At 36.1% G+C, this 13,598-nt stretch overlaps 1 protein-coding gene across 3 annotated transcripts in view; it reads left to right on the top strand.

Moving 5' to 3' along the window:
- LOC107596651 (tax1-binding protein 1 homolog B-like) overlaps positions 1 to 13,598 on the top strand; it is a 61,007-nt gene that overhangs the window by 4,410 nt on the left and 42,999 nt on the right. For all 3 annotated transcript variants that reach the window (XM_016287433.1, XM_016287434.1, XM_016287432.1), the window contains exon 2: positions 3,144 to 3,340. In XM_016287433.1, coding sequence (XP_016142919.1) covers positions 3,164 to 3,340 — 177 coding nt within the window. In that variant the 5' untranslated portion in view covers positions 3,144 to 3,163. The remainder of the gene's footprint in view (positions 1 to 3,143; positions 3,341 to 13,598) is intronic.

Below are 13,598 nucleotides of genomic sequence, written 5' to 3'. Positions count from 1 at the left end.
ATATATATATATATATATGTACAGTATGTGTGTGTGTGTAAGCGTGTGACAGAATGAGGTTTCACAACCATGTTTTTACTCCTGGTCGACAACAAAATATATTTATTAAAACAATTAAAAACCAAGCAGTATCAATGTCAGCTTGCATCATGATGTTATTATTCACATATTTCACTTGAAAGAGGTTCACCAAGCCCACACAGGCTCTTCTGCGTTTTATAGTTTTTTAAATATGTAATTTTAGGTAATTGTGCTTAAGGAACCTATTATTAAGCCCATTTGATTTATTTTGAAAGAGATGGTAATGCATGAAATAAATAGGCATAAATACTTAAAGAAATTACTTGATTTATCTCAAATGCAAATGTTTGTCCCTGATACTTTTTTATTTGGAGTCAATCAAATGTGTAGTTGTTGATTAGAGTAATCTCTTGCAGCTGTAGAAATCACATCAAAACTTTAATTAATCAAAATTAATTAATATGAATTAAACTAGTTCATAAATAAGTTTTCTGGTTTTGAAATACAATTTGTATAGTCAAATTCAGTAGACAAAATGAACAAAAAAAGTTTATAACCTTATTACATGAAAATAATATATCTCACTGTCTGTAATTATAATCCAGAAATATTGCCTGACTTGAGTCATGTGGGCTTATAAGGAACCATGCCAGTTATCTTCAGTCTTCCTATTAAGGCCAAGCTACTGAACCTCAAACAAACACTTTAATCTTCAATATTTCATGTCCTTGTATTGTCATGTATTTTTATTTTTTTTTGTTAAGCAGTCATGCAATAATAGAAATAATGTACACTCAGCTTGTCATTAATGCAAAATAAACACAAACTTGTAATTAGGACTCAAAGTGGTGTTTTCACACAGTAAAAAAGTTAATATTACTCAAATTAATATTTTGTGTCAGTTTCCGTATTTATTTGGTAAAAAGTAGGGTAATGTACAGTAGGGCTGGGCGATATGACGATATTATCACATATCGACGATGTCTCATAAGTATCGTGATGTCGATGTCAACAGTCAGGTAACAGACGATAATCATCATTATCGGAAAAACGATGACAAATGATAAACTTAGTAAGTTGCTACAAATATTTTACATAGCCCCATAGTCACCATACAGGTCTTTTTGCATGCAAGAATGAAATAATTCAGTAGGGTTGGGAAAAAAAACTAATTTTAAAAATTACATTTCGATTCTGCTTCTCGATTTCTGTATGTGCATTTATTGTGATTTCAAAAGATTCAACTGCAAGAAGACTAAATAGAACTAATTTCTGCACTCGCGTGCTGTTTTCTGTGCTGCTCAGTGCTCACACACACACAAAGCGCACGCACAAAAGCCGCTTCTTATATACGCGAACACTGGACTGCGCTCTCTTTCTCACATTTTTACACATTCGAATGGACAAATACACACAGAATTATATCAAAATGTCCCATAAATACAATCGGTTATGTCTTAAGTGAACGTAAAGAGCTGAGAAAGAAAACAAGGGTGTATTGGATCCGTGCACTGACAGCAGCCGCAGCCACCAGTTATTAATGTTAATTTAAAGAACAAAAGAAAAGAAAATTCCTCACTGATCTTGACTGAATCACTTTTTTTAACCTCAGTTTATATTTTATTTGTCTGTTGTTCGGCGCTGACTACTGTAATGGGAACGTGCATCTGTGTATGCGATTATTTTGGAGATGCGTTCCAAAATAATTTATCCTTATAAAGGGTATAGGCCTATTTTATTTTCATCTGCAGTTTAATAAAAGTTCAACAGAAAAAAGAAAAAAAGTAGCACTGCATGTGTTTCTGAATATTTATTTAAACAGACTGTATAATGATGAAAAACCACAAACATGACAGGTATAAATAAAACACGCAAATTCCTTCAGCGCACATTTCAGTGCAATATTTTTACAGATATTTTAAACCGTGAATACAATATAATTATGTTGAATTAAGCTGAGATGTAGCACTATAAATTCTTAATTCATTTGCAACAAAACTATTAAGTTTTGTTGCAAACGGATGAAGACATTCTTCCGGCTTCTCAGCTCGCCCCTCAACATGAATGCGTTCGGAGTTTCGGCAGCCCAACACTGAATATTATATTGTGGGCGTTGTATTTTGATTAATAAAAAATTGGTTAAAAATGGGCCAAAAGAGACCTCTGAACTAGTAGGCTACTAGAAAGGAAAAAAATTAGAATTAGTCAGAATTCGTTTTTAATCCCCGCATGATTTGTCAAACATGATAAATATCAAATACGTTATAGCTTGACTACAAGTTTAAAAACAACGCTGCAATTGTTATAATTAAGGAAATTAAACTTACCATCATGAAATGTATCTACACAGGCCAAAAAGAAAGAGAAACATTGGCATATTTTATTCTAGACATTATTATGACATCAACATGCATTTATCATTCTTACAATCACCGCCAGAATGTCCAACTTCACCATGATGAACTTAAAATTGGGTTCTATTATTTTTCCTCAACAGTTCTCCTCATAAAACTAAATTAATTTCAAACACAAATTTGATAAGAACATAGTGGAAATTATTAGAAACGCCAAAATAACAGCAAAGCTAATATTTTCTGTCAGTTTAAGCACAAACTAAGAAAAGTAAAACAAAACTTTGTAGCAATAATTAAGACCAAACTGAACACCATAAAAACTGTTTATGGTGCATGTCGGCAATGTTTTCTTGGCGGGGGCGGGGCGTAGTGGAGGTGGGGCTTAGTAGACGATATTATCGGATATCACAATATTTTTTAAAGGCGATTATCGATACGATATTTTTGACATATCGCCCAGCCCTAATGTACAGTCAGTAATATGGACCCAGTTGTGTTTAAATGTCTAAATCATTTTGCAATAATAACTGATACATTATTGCTTGTGTGTGATTTTGAAACTGTTAATTGTGTAGCAATGATCAGAAGATTTAATAACATGTAATTAGTAAAATAGACAAAATAAGCTGTGTGTTCTGTTACAGGCAATGACTGTTTCATAATGTTGCATAAAGATATTCACCCTAGATAACTGTAGAATCTGGCACAAAATATTTTCAGATGCCTCTTCTTTGTTTAACTTCTTATATGGGTCCTGTATTCCCACAGACGCAGCTGCTGATAGACAGATGGCTTTATTCCTGGAGGGGACAACAGCAAGCAGCACCATGGAAACGTCCAATTTTGCCCATGTCATCTTTCAGAATGTGGGGAAAAGTTACCTTCCTCACGCCGCATTAGAGTGCCATTACACCCTCACACAGTTCATTAAACCACATCCCAAGGACTGGGTCGGCATATTCAAGGTGACAGTAATTTTGTCTGTTTTATATCTTCTCTTTTCTGCCATGTTTTGCTCAATCCTTGGATATGAAGTGTCTACCAAGAGAAGAATCGATAAGAGATTGTAACATGGCCTGGATTCTTCATTGTCATCTCATCACCATTCCACCTTCAAACAAGTCACTTACATTTAAGATTTTATATAAAGAAATATCATTAATTATAGTAAATGTAACATTTTAGTATTAAAACATCAATTCTTCGTAATGAGTTCCAGGAAATGTAAATACCTCTAGTATGAAGGTGGATTGTATCAATATTTATATCCACTGCCTTCCTCAATAGACTTTAATCATGTTAGACATCATATTGAATTCAAGATGGTTGAAAACTAGGCTGTGAGGAATAGACTACATACATACAGTCTTTACAATGGCACTGTATAAAGGAACTAGATCATGTAATTTTCACAACTTTCAAATCTTTTTTATGAGGTGTTTTTCAACAGAATGACATTTCATCAGCTAAATTGGTATGTTGTTAAACAACTGCACAGCCTCATTTTCAATCCTGTCAAAAATGAAATATGGCGGTTTTTATGATTTTTACTTGCCCTGCCAACATTTTCACTGACCCCGACACAAAAACATGTGATAGTTGTTGTTTTCATTGTTTTTGACCCATGTTATGTTGTCCTCTAATAAATACAAAGGATTATATGACACCAAAATTTTAGATACCAGTTAACTTTTACAATTCTCTATTCCAACTTCAGTACCACAGCAAAAACTACTAGCCTAACAAATATAAAGTTCAAATATGATTAAGTGAACAGTCAGTAATAAAATAAGAACAAATTACAAGTAATAGCACAAATAAATACAATAAAACAAAGATACAAAATAAACAATGCTTTAAGTTTTTCAGATTTGTAGGTGTTTAGGTACAGAAATTGAATAAACAAATGGAAAATAACGTTGCATAGTATTCACTGTATAAATTAATTACAGATTAAAAATTGTTAAAGTTATTGGGTCAAGAGCAGTGAGTGATTTTTTTCAAATGGTAAATTAGGCCTAGTCCGTGTCACTTTAAGACACAAAGTATGGATCCAATTAGGCATGGGCCGGTATGAGATTTTGACGGTATGATAACCTTAAGCAATAAATATCACGGTATCACGGTATTGTCGTTACAGCTGTAAAATGTGTTATTTTTAAATGACTGGGTTAAAAAAAAAAAAGTAAATTTTTTTTCCCCCTGCTGAACACAATCTATTTTGTTTTTGAGCAACATACAGAATATTAGGAACAGTAGAATTTGTTTATTTTTTCTTTGATTTGTTTCCTAAAAAGAAGAAAAATAAAGACTGGCATCTAAATCTGTAATTACAGTTATTTAATTTTAGTTATATAGTTCATATACATATCATTTATAACATTTCATATAATTTAGTTATATAATTTCATATACATAATTTGATTTAATAATAACCCAATTTGAAGCAAAAACAGAATGTTCTGACTAGCTTTGTGAAATTATACTACATGCCTGAACGAAACAAACAGCAGAAGCTCTGAATGAGACGCAGATTCACTTTCTGACAGCAGGAGGCGCTTCTCAAACACCAGATACAGTGTTTCCTTGGTTACCGCTGTAAAAAAAGCAGCACTGCCCTGAAACACTGCTTTAATATGAACTATACAGAGACGAGATTAAAAGAAAATACCACATAAACTTTTCTGAAGACTGACTGAAGTTCCCCTCAGAAACACATTCATATAAACCCCCAAATCAATGTTGAGGATTTTCTTCCAATAGTTTGTGCATCATGAACAGTGAGTGATCTGCCTGCTACAGTATTTTTCTCTGTGCGTCCATCTTCAACGTCTCTGGCCTGTGTTAACGGGCATTTACAGACTTCATATTTTCACATAAATTACATTTTGGAAAACGATTGCATTGCAAAGCAGTTTGTGGAAGTCCAGAACAGAGACGAGTTGCTTGCAATAAGACAAAAAACGTCCGGTTGCCGATCGCATAAGTTCCAGGGGAAGCCATCCTACACACACGTGACTGACCGCTCGCTCACACCAACAGGAGGAGGAGGGGTCGTGTTACTCTCTACACTGCACTCAACCTGAGGGATTCCTACACTTTCAGTCTTTGAGGAGACATGAAAAACAGCGCATACCGTAGGAACGGTATAACGGAAAATATTAGCGGTTTTGAAACCGTGACATTTTCAAATCGTGGTATACCTTGAACCCGATAATCGGCCCATGCCTAGATCCAATATAAGCTTAAACATCCCATTTCTTTCTCAACTGTTTGTTCACTCAAGACATAACAAACCGTTTTCGAGGAAAATCGCCAAGATGGGTATTTTGACATAATTTTGTATGTTTTTGTCCGTTCAAAGGCAAGAAGACATGAAAGGAAACTCAATTTGGTGTTCACGTGTTATCAGAGACCCAGCTGTGTGTGTGCTGTGCTGTAAATGGCATGAGAGTACTTTGAGTTATTTCTCGTCTTCTTTCACTTGAATGCTTTAAAATCAGTTGAATGTTCAAATTCGCAAGGTGTGTTTGTCTGTTCAAGGGAAAGAAGACATGAAGTGGAACTCATTTCTGTGTTTGCACGCATCTTTTTGAATGTTTGAATTGGCAAAGCTTAAAAATTATGAGGATGTAGCAATGGCCCGATTGGCCAGTGACAAATCCATCAACTGTCTCGTGCATCTTTCACGCTGGCCCCGGGCCATCGAGCCCTGGCTAGTATGGCCTTCTTTTGTGGTTTGGTCTACATTTTGTCCATTTTTTGGCACCTGAAGCCACTGTTTACTGTGGTGCTGTAAGTTGTTTAACAGATTACACCAACGACAGTTGTTTGGCAAATACAGGCTTAGTTCTCTCTTTTTGATGTATGAACCGCAGTCTAGTTGTTTCCTTGATCCCATTTTATTCTACTAAATCATATATCAGCTATTAAAGTGAAGTATTAGAATTCAAGTATTCCAGTCAACACAATGTTAACCTATTGGACTTTCAACCCTCCTTTTTTTTAATGTCTGCTACCCTTTTTACTTTTTTCAAGACAGTTCTCAAGTCAGCCAAGTTGGTTTCCTACCATTTTATAGGAATCATGTGTGACATTACTGCAACTTTAATGTCTTGATTCCATTTCCCATCTTCACTTTCCACAGTGTGGAAATTACAAGGCCCTGCTGTCATATTTGGCAGTGTAATGTTTGGGGAGTCACCATTATTGCTGCTTAACATAATGTTGGATTTACTGCTGGTCACTTAAATGTTTCCTGCTGTAAAAGATTTTCAGAACCAGATTTTGCTGTAGTCTGACTCGGAAAGACAGTTTTTTTTTTTTGGTAGGTATTATTTTAGAACACATAACTGCTACTGTTATATATAGTGTAACCCAAATGTCTGTGCTTGATGCATACTAGATGCTGGTTCCAAAGTAGGCTATATAGCCGGTCACTTCCTCGCAAGCCACTAAGATGATCACCTGCTGTGGTTTTTGAGGAAGATGTTTTTATGGAGAGCTAACTAGGAAATTAATCTCTTTTAAACCTGAATGAAATGTGGTGCGACTCCCTGAACTGATGGGGTATGTATGTCTTATTCATGTTATTCGGGAAAAACTGTGAATCATATCCAGGAAAATCTCAGTCACGACTGGTTCCCCTTCTAACAAGGTTTTCATCAAGTGAACATGAACATTTACTAGCGGCTTGTATAACAGAATGCGGTTTGAGTATTTGTGAAAGATCTTGGCAGCTTGCTTGGCAGAGAAAAAAAAAGATATAAAATATTACAACCCGCTGGTAGTTTGAAAATTCCACTATGTTGGCACAAATCTGTGCATCATGCTGGAGTGTAGTTGAACACGAGTGTGGTCATGACGGTGTGCACGGGAATTAAATATGTGGGTTGGCAGGATAAGTGGGGTGTTTTGGCTCCATCTGTTTTCTGGAGTTCCCCAGCTACTGCTAGATGGGAGAACATAAAACAAACGGCATTTACAGCATTATGGATGTGGACTGTATGGCGAGAGGAAATAAAAGGAACATCCGACTGCTGTAGGTTAGTGGAGAGGGAGTTGAGTGTGGTCACTGTCAGGGTTTAGTGTCTGGGTTCAGATCCGACCAGATCAAAGTGGCGTTTTAGAACTTTTTACTTTGCGTGTGATATAGCGAGCCTGATGAAGCTGTTTTATGGCCGGCTGACAGGAGGGCTTCTGCTTCTCAGCAGCTCTATCACATTCTGGCCAATGTTCTTGATTAAAAGGGTCAAACCCCCCGTGAGAAGCAGGTACAACTTTCAAATTCTTGGAAGGTGGATTAAAATCTCCATAGTTCACAGTCCATCTGATCCATATCAAATGGAAAGAGCTGGCTAAAATCACCAGTTCTGTTCTGATTGACTTTGAGATTGTGAAGTTCATGCAATTAAATCTTTCAAAGATATTTACAGTTTGGTTCATGTAGTAAAAAAACAAGATATCCTTGAGAACAAAGTGGTGTGGTGTTTTCAGAATTACAGAGGTTTAGGGTTGTACAGTTAATATGAATTTCCTGATTCAGTTCAATTCTTATTCACAAGCTGTAGATTTGTTTCCAAAAATCGTATTTGATTTGATTACGTTCTAAATAACGTAGGCATATATCAGCTATAATGTCTGTTTTGCTTACATGTGGAAAAAATATACCGGGAAACTTCCAACGTGGTGCATTACAAAAATATGGAATATTATACACCGCCATATATACATACAATATATTGACATATAAGGTGTTCTTCAGCCAGAATAAGCTGAAATATGTGGACCAAACTTTGTCAATAGTAAAATATCCGGATTTAAAGGACAGTTAACCCAAAAATTCGGTCATTTTCTCACCCTCTACTTGTTTCAAACCTGTATACTTGTTTCTTTCTTCTGCTGAGCAGTGAACACAAAAGAAGATATTCTGAAAAATGTGGTTAACCAGTTGACGGTAGCCATTGACTTCCATAGGAATTTTTTTCCCCCATACTATAGATGTCAATGGCTACCATCAACTGTTTGGTTACCAACATACTTCAGAATATCTTCTTTTGTGTTCCACAGAAGAAAGAAATTCGTATAGATTTTGAACGATATGAGGGTGAGTAAATGATGATGGAATTTTCATTTTTGGTGAACTATCCCTTTAAAAGGCTTTTAGTTTACCTGGGAAGCTCATACTTCTGAGTTGGCCAGTCAATATTATTATGATTATATCGGAAAAATAATACAGAAATATTTATCGTGATGATTACATTGCTTATTTATGCATGGCATCTTATAAAAAAAGATTTTGCATAAAGAAAACTGTGAAAGGTAAGTGATTAATTGACATCATAATTTGTTGTTTATAAGCTCATTCGTGTCAGTGCCGATAGCCTTGTGGGCAGTGTCGTTGTGTTGCGGGCATCCCGAGTTCGAATCCTGGCTCATAGACCTCTCCCGATGCCGCTCCTCCTCTCTCTCTCTCTCTTTCTTTCCCACTTTCCTTCCTGTCTGCTCTATGCCGTCTTATAATTCGTACATATTACCTTAATAATACTGTAATATGGCACTAGGGCTGCACGATAAATCGAAATGGAATAGAGATCGCGATTTGACAGAAGCTGCGATTGTCATGCTTCAGTGAAGCACGGTTCTGTGATCAGCAGTAAATCTCCATCCAAAGGTCAGAGGAAGAAACCCAGAAAACCTGCAGCTGAATAAACAGAAGATTCAACTGCTTTCATTGATTCAACATGACTAATAATCACACGACTATGGGAATATACGGTTTATCGGAGTTCTTATTATTATAATTTTCTTTCAAATAAAGTATATTTATAATGCAAAGCCTTTATCACTGCTTAAATACTATGAAATATGTAGCGTGCCTTATTCTGTGTAAGAAGCCACACCATCTCACAGAAGGGTTTATTTCAAACACTCGACTGACGTTATGAAGTGAGTTTGGAGTAAAAATATGTTATTAAATGTGGTATTTTCACATGCTTTCAGATGGAGCAGTATTTACTTCACAGAGCCGTGGTTCACTGAGAAGCTATGCAAACAGAGATTTTTTTGCGTAACTTGTCAGTGAACTACGGCTATGTGTAGTAAATTCTGCTCCATCTGAAAGCACATGATGATTTCCTGCTGATTACAGAACTGGCTTTTTTAACAAAATGCGCATGACAATCGCATTCGATTAATTGTGCAGCCCTATATGGCACAGAAAATTAAGAGAACTCTTCTTTTCTTGGATATTTATGTGCTCATATCTCATAAATCTGATATTTGCAACTTCACCTGAATGACACTATATATCTAGAAAACAGATGCAATTCACAAAGTTAAACTCATTACATACAGGAATGGCAGTTGGTTCTTGAGTACATCGGTTCTACATAATTGCACTTACTGTCCAGTCAATTGCAATCTTTGTTTATGTTCCGAATTATTATGGAACTTACGTTTGTTATGTAGTCTGACATGCCACTGGATCACAGTGTCTTCATATACCCTGAAGGGAAGGCATGTTCCTCCAAACAGAGTTGGCTGACTGACGTGCTTTTGTCTGCACCCAGAGACACAGAATAACCTCTGGCAATGAAGGGCACATCATCATAAATCACAACCTGGCTCTGTCTGTGTTGACAGACAAAAGGCAGCCGTGCCAAACACCAGAAAATTGCAAGACCTGTTCCATGAGTCACTTGCCTGGAGCGGCAGATAGTCGCAAGGCTATTATTGCCACCTAGTGTTTAGGAGATTAACTGATCATACCTGAACGCCAACTTTATGAAAGGAAAGTCTTGGTACACTTCTTGGAATCAGGAAATCTTAATATAGCGTAAATGTGATTCAAACAATGGAGAACTCCAACTACTTCTTCCTCTTAGTCACCATTATCTGAGCCATAGCATTGTATGTTATGACATAAGATTATGTGTAAGGATGTTTTAAAGCCTCTAAAGGAGAAATGCGCTTAGCATCATTGAATTTGCCGTTTGCCTATTGTTTCTTGTTTGAGCAGGCATGCTGGCCTGTGGCTCTCTTATGAAGTTGGAATGGTTACAGAGAGAGTCTAGTTGAAAAACTTGTGAGCGTTATGTTGGATTGTCAGAACATGCCATCAGACTCGCTGCGAAGAAGGTGAACACTGCTTTATAATTATGCTGTCAGCGCAGTAGTTGTTCTCTGTACTGCATCCTGATATATAGACTGGCTGTACCTATTGCTGCATGTAGTCAGCACAGACAGAGGCATGGGCCAAGTTCGTGCGTCAGTGCAAGTCAGGGAATTAGGTACTTTCTCACAAACACCGGGATGTTCTTTTGTTCTTTGTCGAGTTTTATTCATAATATGCAGTAGTTCTAGAAAGTGTTTGTACACTTGTAAGATATTTACTGTACTAAATATTAAAAATTATTTTATTTTATTTTATTTTACAGTCTTTTAGTGTATGTGGGAGAATTCACATAAAAAAGTAGTATATAAATAGAATAGAATAGAAATTACAGATGTGTGTTCTGTAAAATATTTATATGGATAGTGGTTATATATGTGGAATATGTATGTATTTATTTATTTTTATTCATTAAGTTTACCTTTGTCCTTGCAGTTTATTTAATTTTATATAATATAATATATTATTACTTTTAGTTAAGTAATAAATTATAACTATTTTATGTTTTTTCTATTATGTTTTCCCCCCATCAAAATGGTTATCCAGTGAATTATAGTAATTATACTTATTAGTCATTTTCCTCTGTCTTATTATTTTTATTTTTAATCTATATTTATTTGTGCACTGTCCATTCTTCTTAAATGCGGCTGGAGCTGCTCTCATCCTGAATGTTCTTGAGCAGTTTCTCATGCCATTTTCATTCTCATCCATCTTTTCTTCCTTCGGTTACCGTTCCCTCCGCAAACCTAAATGAGAGACACACAGGGGCTTAATTTTCGCCCTCTTTCACCCCGAACGTCTCTAATGAGTGGAGTTTGGTCCAGGCAGTAATGACGCTCCGTATGGGTCATGCCTTTAATGGCTTCCTGCTCTTTACAGCTCCAGCACCTCGGGCAACTTTCTTGTACAATCAGGGGACTTCTGCAACACTAATGTTATTGTGGATGTAGAGGACAGCTGTATGGTTTGAGCAAACAAGCCACACAACTTTCTAATACGACTGAGCTGTAGTGAGTTTGCATTTTTTTACTGTGTCTGTGTGTTACTTCCAGGATGCTATAGAGTTCCCACGTAGATGCCAATAGCAGGTACTAGGCTTGTGCTTTTGCATGTTCACAAACACAGTCAGCCCGATGTGAGTCTGATTTTGTTTGACAGTTTTATGACAGAGGGCTGAAATTATGGATGTATTTTCTGTACTCCCCCTCATCAACCATCAGTTAACAACACATAAAATTCATATAATTACATCTTGGTTTCCATTCTGAAGTATGAATAAAATTTTCACCTATTTTCTTCTTCCTGTTAAGGCTGAGTTGTAGCCGCGCTCCCTCAACCGAACATATTCACGAGGCTTTGGCGAGAAACACGTGGTAGATAGGCTGAGTTTCACTTGCCCCCGTAAAACACAGCCGAGTTCATGTTTTATGTTCTCATTTCAAAGGCTTTCTACTAGGCCTCATGGAGATGAGAAAAATGCACAGTGTGCCAAAGAATTTTGCAACATGATGTGAATCAGGCAATGGTCTAGACCACGACAGCCTGATGAAGCATTTACAGTCTTCCTATTAGTGTATGTGGGAGAATTCACATAAACACTTATAGTAGCTTCACATTTGCCAAAAGCTGCACCATTATTAATGTATTTTTTTGTGTTTTGATTTTAGAGGCATGTGAATACTTTGTTATAATATATAATGCTATTACAATTGTATTATATTTTTTTCCCCAAAAGTTTGAAATGATGGCTTTTTAAATGTTTTTCATAAATTCAATAAATTGTATTAAAAAAGAAACCAGTTATTTTAAAGGGGCCATAGGATGCTACATGCACTTTTACAAGTTGTCAGTGTGTGTACACAACCACCCTATAAATGATAAAAATCCACCCAGTAGTTTAAAAAAAAAATCTGGTTAAATGTTTTCCCCTTTCTCAAATCGAGCCGATCCAGACAGGCCCCTCCCATGATAGTTGATTGACAGTAGCGTTTCAGCACAGACTGGACTGGTGTCTTACCTTAGATCCACCCTGAGTGAGCTGTCATCAGTCCGCCATTGTTTCACCGCCGGAGCAGATGTAGACAAAAATGTACTCCTAAGCGATTGAGGTGTTCTGTTGTTGGATGTAATAATGAACATAGCAGTCGTCATTTACTCCCGACATCTGAGCCGCTGAAGACGCAGTGGATTACATTTGTTTCTGAAGGGAATGTGCCCCCGATCTACATAAATATGTCTATGTTTGCGTGAATCATTCATGATCCAGCCTCATCTACAGAAGAAGTGAGTATAATGTTTAGTAATGAATCTTTGCGAATCGCCTTTCCTAATAATGTGCTAATTAGCAAGTTTCACGGTGAATGCGGCTAAAGTAAACAGTCTCTCTGAGAGCAGCTCGAAAGAAAGGGGCGGGGTCAGCAGAGCTCATTAACATTTAAAGGAAAATGCTACAAAAACAGCTTGATCTGAAAAGAGCTGTTTTTGACAGGGTAAAAAAAAACATTTTTTACACTACCATTGAGAAATTTTAACCAAACTAATGTTACAGACTTTTCATTAAGACCCCAAAGAATCATATCAACTTGTGGAAAATGGACATCCTATGACCCCTTTAAATTGTAATTATATTTCCAGTGGTGGACGAAGTACACAAATCAAGTACTTGAGTAAAAGTACAGATCCGTATAATAAAATATTACTCCAGTAAAAGTACTCAGTTTTCAATTTTACTCAAGTGAAAGTAGAAAAGTACTTGATTTTTTTATGTACTTAAATAAAAAGTACCGATAGATGAATGTTTATTTTGCAGTTTTATATAGGCTACTTATATCATTTAATTTTATATTAGCATATATTTTTTATAATCCTACTGCTCAAAATACCTGGGATTTTCCCAAAATAACCAATAAGAAAACAATGAATATAATAAGGAAAATATAATTAGATTTTCATAATGATTTTTTTCTTCTCAAACCCTGGCCAAATGCCCCCAGAGGGCATCACTTCCCACTTTGATAATTACTGTAGTTACCATGTTCTGAACATCACAT

This window comes from Sinocyclocheilus grahami, unplaced genomic scaffold (genome assembly GCF_001515645.1).
Source record: "Sinocyclocheilus grahami isolate Dianchi unplaced genomic scaffold, SAMN03320097.WGS_v1.1 scaffold222.1, whole genome shotgun sequence".
NCBI classification, from domain to species: Eukaryota; Metazoa; Chordata; class Actinopteri; order Cypriniformes; family Cyprinidae; genus Sinocyclocheilus; species Sinocyclocheilus grahami.
Note: the sequence above shows the minus strand (reverse complement) of the source record. Positions and strands in the feature narration are given on the sequence as shown.